General features: G+C 51.3%; 1 protein-coding gene across 1 annotated transcript; it reads left to right on the top strand.

The window, feature by feature from the left end:
- Positions 1 to 924: 924 nt before the first annotated feature.
- Positions 925 to 2,278, top strand: LOC102491548 (olfactory receptor 1F12). Its single transcript, XM_027766028.1, has one exon. It carries the CDS (start codon positions 933 to 935, stop codon positions 1,869 to 1,871), a length of 939 nt encoding a protein of 312 aa, XP_027621829.1. The 5' UTR covers positions 925 to 932; the 3' UTR covers positions 1,872 to 2,278.
- Positions 2,279 to 6,409: the final 4,131 nt, after the last annotated feature.

Here is a 6,409-nt window from a genome sequence, read left to right on the forward strand (position 1 = left end):
GGATTTGGGGCACACACTCCCAGCATGAATTTTAATCTGCCGGCTCCAGGACTCAAACCACAGTCAACTACGTGGGAGTCCAGTGACATAACCATTACACCTCTGCTGGTCCTCAGGTTTACCTTTTTACAAAAGAAAATTAATGTATTTTCTTTTTAATCTTTAAGAGATAAGATAGTTTACCCTTATCTTATGGATCTTAAATGGGAGGCAGCTGACTGGTCGCATGGTGTTGCACAAATATTTGGGAGATTTTTGTCAGAGGTCCCAGTGAGGAAGAGCAGAGGTGAAGGCTGCCGATGAGGTGGAAGCACCTGCCCAAGGCTGTGGGGCCTGATGGGGAATGTCTGAGGGGAGATCAGCCAGCTGAGGTAGATGGGACCAGCCTGGGGGAATATACCAAAAATGCCGAGAAGAAATTCTTTTCTTTAAAGAATTATCTATTCAATTCTATTTATTCATTCATTTCTTTCAATTTGATCAGAAAGAGAAAGAGAAGAGGGAAAGTGGGAAAGCAATCCACCAGATCTGGGACTCGAACCACAGTCAGCCACGTGGGAGTGTCCAGCGCCTTAACCACCACGCCACTTGCTGATCCCAAGAAAAAATTCTTTTTACTGGCAAGACTATTTCATTCTTGGGGCCAGCAGATGGCATAGTGGTTATGTTGCTGGACTCCCACATGACCAACTGTGGTTCAAGTCCCGGACCCTTAAAAGTCATGCTGGGCACATGTGTGTGTGTGTACAGATCCTGGGAGGAGAGTGGAGAAGACGGGATTGTGGCATGGCCATTCCCCCCAGGGGTGATTTCTCACTCTCCCTCTCACTGTCTCAGTCTCTTAGAGAGACAGGCATGCACCCTAAGGCAAACACCTCTTTAAAAATAATAGTATTTCATTCTCTGGGGCTTCATGCAGATATATCCCAGCGATGGAGAAAGGGAACCAGACCAGCGTCTCCGAGTTCCTTCTCCTGGGCTTCCGGAGCTGGCCGGGGCCGCAGGCCCTCCTCCTGGTGCTCTTCCTGGGTCTCTACTCTGCAGGGCTCTTGGGAAACGTGGTCATCTTGCTGGCCATCGGCTCCGACCGCCGCCTGCACACGCCCAGGTACTTCTTCCTCGCCAACCTGTCCTTCGTGGACCTCTGCCTTCCCTCGGCGACAGTCCCCAAGTTGCTCCTGAACCTGCAGACCCAGACGCACGCCATCTCCTACGCCGGCTGCTTGGCTCAGACGTACTTCTGCGTGATGTTCGCCAACATGGACAACTTCCTCCTCACCGTGATGGCATACGACCGCTACGTGGCCATCTGCCACCCTCTGCATTACGCGGCCGTCATGCCCGGGAGCCGCTCTGTCTCCCTGGTGGCTGTGCCGTGGGCCGTTGCCACCCTGAACCCTCTCCTGCACACCCTCATGATGACCCGCCTGCACTTCTGCTCCAACAACACCGTCCGCCACTTCTTCTGTGACATCAGTGCCCTGCTCCGCCTCTCCTGCTCCGACACCAGCCTCAACCAGCTGCTGGTCCTGGCGGTGGTGGGGCTGATCTTTGCGGCCCCCTCGGCGTGCATCCTGGCATCCTACGCCTGCATCTTCTTCACTGTGATGAAAATCCCTTCCGCCCAAGGAAAGCGCAAGACTTTCTCCACCTGCGGCTCTCACCTGGCCTTGGTCCTTCTCTTCTATGGGGCCATCACCGGGGTCTACCTGAGCCCCTCCTCCACCCACTCGGCCGCACAAGACTCGACTGCGTCGGTGGTGTTCATGGTGGTGGCCCCTGTGCTGAATCCCTTCATTTACAGCCTGAGGAACGAGGAGCTGAAAGGGGCTTTAAAGAAGATGCTAGGCCGCAGCACGACCTCCCAGTGAGCCACACCAGCAGGCCGCCGCACACGGAGGACAGTCTAGTCAGACCGCCTTTCGTTCTCACCCGGACTGTGAAGTCGTTGGCAACAATTCCATTTCTGATGGATCTGCAGCCCAGGAGTGGTCCCTAAGTTATCGACGTGGACGAATGTTTGAGTACGACACCCCTCAAAGCCAGGACGGAAACATGAACCCCCAGTCTGAACGCACATCAGGGCCTCGCACCCGACCCCACCTACAAGAGACCGTCTCCTCTCAGAGTGGGCAACCAAGCTGAGGCATGGAAACTCCCGGAGAACAAAGCACCACCCAACGGAAGGGTCCAGCTGTAACTGCAATGTTATGTCAAAGGGAGAAGATCGGGGCCAGCAGGCAACGTGGTTATTAGGGAACCAGACTCCCACATGGCCAACTGTGGTTCGAATCCTGGACCTAGCAGCTTGCTTTCTCTCTCTGTGTGTCTCTCTAGTGAGCACATGTGCCCCACAGCAAATTTTTAAAAAGTAATAATTAATAAAATTAAATAATATGGTTTTTTTCTTTTTTTTGGAGAGGTTGTTTTTTTTTTTTTCTTATTGGGCACGTGCACTCGCCAGAAAGACAGAGAGATACAGAGAGATAGAAAGTGAGAAATCACCCCCCAGGGAGGATGGCCATGCCACAATCCCTTCTCCTCTATTCTCCTCTCGGGCTCTTGGGCACACACGCACACGTGCCTGATGTGAGTTTAAGCCACCAGGTCCGGGACGCGAACCGCGGTCGACTACATAGGAGTCCAGCAACATAGCCATTATGCCAACTGCTGGTCCCTAAATAATATGTTTTTAAAAGGAGATGATACTGGGAGGACTTACAAGAAAAAAGATGGCGTTTAATCCGGATCTTGGACATGAGTGGGTTTTGTGTCAGAATGATGGAAATTGGCAAAACATCCAGCCCCATGGGAGCAGGCCGTGCTGGGGCTGGAGTCTGGATACCTGGTCACCCTGAAACACACCCAGCACACTCACACGTGAGCCCTGGTCCCGGGGCAGAGGAGGAGACCCCGTGGAAGGTGCCCCCCCTTGCTCCTTCTCTCAGTAAAGTAAATAAACTTAAAGCACTCCCACATGAGAAAGAAGATACGCAGATACGCGACATGGCAGGCTGAGTTACGCTGAGTGTGGCAAGTAGGCGTGTAGCCCGCCGGTGTGCCGCGCTGGGCGCTGGGCGCTGCACATGCAAGCTGCTGCCAGGCTCCCCACTGCCCCTCTTCCCTGCACCGCCCGTCCCTGGAGAGGCAGGGAGGCCACACCTCACTGGTCAGGCAGGACGCCCGGCAGGTGTAAAGGAGAATGCTCATCATAAACATTTTCAGGAACTACAATTCATCTAATTGATTAAGGATCCAACTGAAAAGTTACAGAGAGACAACTCTCTCACTGAGAGAGTGAGAAGAAACTGAGATAAAAGCAGAAATTAATAAATCAGAAAAAATTAAAAACTTAAAAAATAGTACCAGTAGATGGCGAACTGATTACATCACAGGACTCCTGCTTGGCCAGCCACAGTGAGAGTCCAGACCTGGAGGTAAAACTCACACCGGGCCCATGTGTGTGCGTGCATGCCACGGCCTAGTGGCTAAGGCTGCGGACCCCACATGGCCAACCATGCGATCTGAGTCTTGGACCTGGCAGCTTGAGAAACACGGGTCCATGTGCGTGCATGCCCAAAATCCCGAAAGGAGGAGAAGCTGGAAAAGGAACCGCACTATGGCCATGCCGATGGGTCATGCTCCCACCTTCCTCTCCGTCTCACTCTGGGGAGCTGATACAGCCTCTAGCAATAAATGGTTAAGGACATAAATAAATCCAAGAGAGGTTTTTAAACTATTTTTTCTTGTTCTTCTTTTTTTTTTTTTTTTTGAGAGAGAGAGATTTTTGCTATAGGGTGCATGCACTCATGAGAGAGACAAAGAGACAGAAGGAGAAATAATCACCCCCTGGGGGGATAGCCACACTGCAATCTCTTCTCTTCCATTATCCTCGTGGGATTTTGGGCATTCATGCACACACACCCAGCATGAGTTTTAAGCCACCGGGTCAGGGACTCAAACCTTAGTTGACTAGGAAGGAGTACAACATAACCATTATGCCACCTGCTGGTCCCGAACCATTTTTTCTTTATTCGTGATAGAGCACACACATCCACTTGAGAGGAGAGGGATGAGCCACCAGGTCCAGACCTTGAACCACAGTTGACCATGTGAGAGCCCAGCGCCTTAACCACCACACCACCTGCCTGCCAGCCCTGGCATTACAGTCTATAAGCCCACTTTCAGAATGAATGAATGCAATGTTATATTCACAATTGGAATGTTATACAGCAATGAACATTAATTTTGACTCAACAGTACAGCTCCATCTTAGTGATGCAGGAAGTAGGGTGTTTGGGCCCACCAACAGTGCCAAATTAAGGACTGAAAGATGACCAGGTTCTTTGTCTCATACTCACAAAGAATTAGAGACATGGACACAGAGAAGTAATAGTAAAGCAGAGTTTATTAAGAGAGGAGAGAAGCAGAGCTCCCAATCAGGGAGAGAGTCCCAAGGATGGGTTGCAGAACAGGAGCTGGGATGGGGAATTTTTATTCCAGCAGGGAGGGATTTGTGCATGCATTTCCCTCGTGGAAGCCACGTATCAGGAGATTCGTGTCATTCTTCTTCTCCTATTTGGGAGTGGGCTCACAAATCTCAAGACTTTAGACATTCAGATCTCAATTAATTAACTGAGGTCTGTGGCCCTAAAGTTTCTCATTTTTGTTATGTTTTCTAAGCTTTGTTCTTTGATGTGTTTTCCCTTATGCTTCCAAAATGTAATCTCATTAAACCCCCTTATTGTGAAAGGCAGTTAGCTAGAAGTGAGCAGGCAACCCTAGTGAGCAGGACACCTGTCACAGCATTCACAACTTATCAAGAGTTACAACCAGACCATCTGCAGAGACTCCTTCCTCCCACCTAGCTCCTAGTGCAGGAAGGCGAAAAGATCTCATTTTTTTTTTTCCCTGCTTTAGTTCCTAATGAAGACAGAAAGGGATGGTTGATAATTTCCCTCTTATTATTTATTTTTTTGAGAGGTTTTTGCTATAGGGCACGTGGGCTCGCTAGACAGACAGAGAGAGACATAGAGACAGAAAGCGAGGCCACATGCGCTCGCCAGAGAGAGAGACATAGAGACAGAAAGCAAGAAATTACCCCCCAGGGGGAATGGTCATGTCGCAATCCCTTCTCCTCCATTCTCCTCTCAGGATCTTGGGCACGCAAGCACACGTGCCCGGCGTGAGTTCCAAGCCACTGGGTCCGGGACACGAACCACAATTGACTATGTGGAAGTCCAGCGACATAGTTCCCCCCCCCTTTTTTTTTTGGAGAGGTTTTTTGCTATAGGGCGTGTGCGCTTGTCAGAAAGACAGAGAGAGACAGAGAGATAGAAAGTGACCACGCCACAATCCCTTCTTCTTCATTCTCCTCTCGGGATCTTGGGCACACACACACATGCGCCCAGCATGAGTTTAAGTCACTGGGTCTAGGACTCAAGCCACGGTCGTCTACATGGGAGTCCAGTGACACAGTCATTATGCCAACTGCTGGTCCCCCTCTTATCATTTCTTATAATACAACAAGGCCCAGAATAACGATTTCCTATCCTCAAGGTTCACACTGGGCAAGCACAATTAGGTAATCAAACTCCTCGCCTGTTAGAAAGATGCACAAGCACAGGAGAAAGCGCACACATTCAAAGAACACAGATACTCTGACAGCCCTCCCACTGCTAGATAGTCACAATCTCCTCCAGTAACAAAAATAACACCTAGCCAGTTCCAATGCAGTTGCTCCCTAGCAACCTACCTGCCCCAAAGTCTTTTGAGTGTACTTCTTTTCTAAAATCCCTTCTTTCCCATTAAATACTCTCTTCTCCCTACTTTAATCGTGGCTGTGGCATTATTTGGCGCCTCAGGCCAGGTCTCTGATTTTCAAGGATTTTACACAACACAGCTCAACTCTCCCATCCTGAAACACTGTCTCGCAGGTGCCCGTTTTGCACAGACCGCTCAAGATCCTTTGCTCTCTTGCTCTCCAGATTATGAGAGCCCCACTCTTTGGGATGTAGCAATGTCATGGATAATGCTCGCTTTAGCTGTCACCACTTCAAGCAGGCGCAAGAGGCTTTCCGTGTAAGCAAGCCCGGAGCGCGAACCGTTGACGTTTAGAGACCGCCTGCGCAGACTCAGAAGGCCGGGAGCGCGAGGCCCGGGGGGCTGAGCAGCTGCGTCCTCCCACCGGAAGAGTCCGATCGGAACCAGCTCGGGGCAGAAGCGAGTCCGGGCTTAGGGAGCCGGTGCCCGGCGCTGCGTCCTCCGCAGAAACCGTCCCTCCCCGGCTCCCTTCCGGATTACGGCTCCTTGGGGCCGCCCGGACGCCGGAGCTCGGAGGGACCCGCCGGAGCGAGCCACCGCCTCGGGAGCGCGTGGGCGCCGCGTGGAGGCGGGGGGGGGGGCGGGG

This window comes from Tupaia chinensis, unplaced genomic scaffold (assembly GCF_000334495.1).
Source record: "Tupaia chinensis unplaced genomic scaffold, TupChi_1.0 Scaffold140356_1, whole genome shotgun sequence".
In the NCBI taxonomy this organism is placed as follows: domain Eukaryota; kingdom Metazoa; phylum Chordata; class Mammalia; order Scandentia; family Tupaiidae; genus Tupaia; species Tupaia belangeri.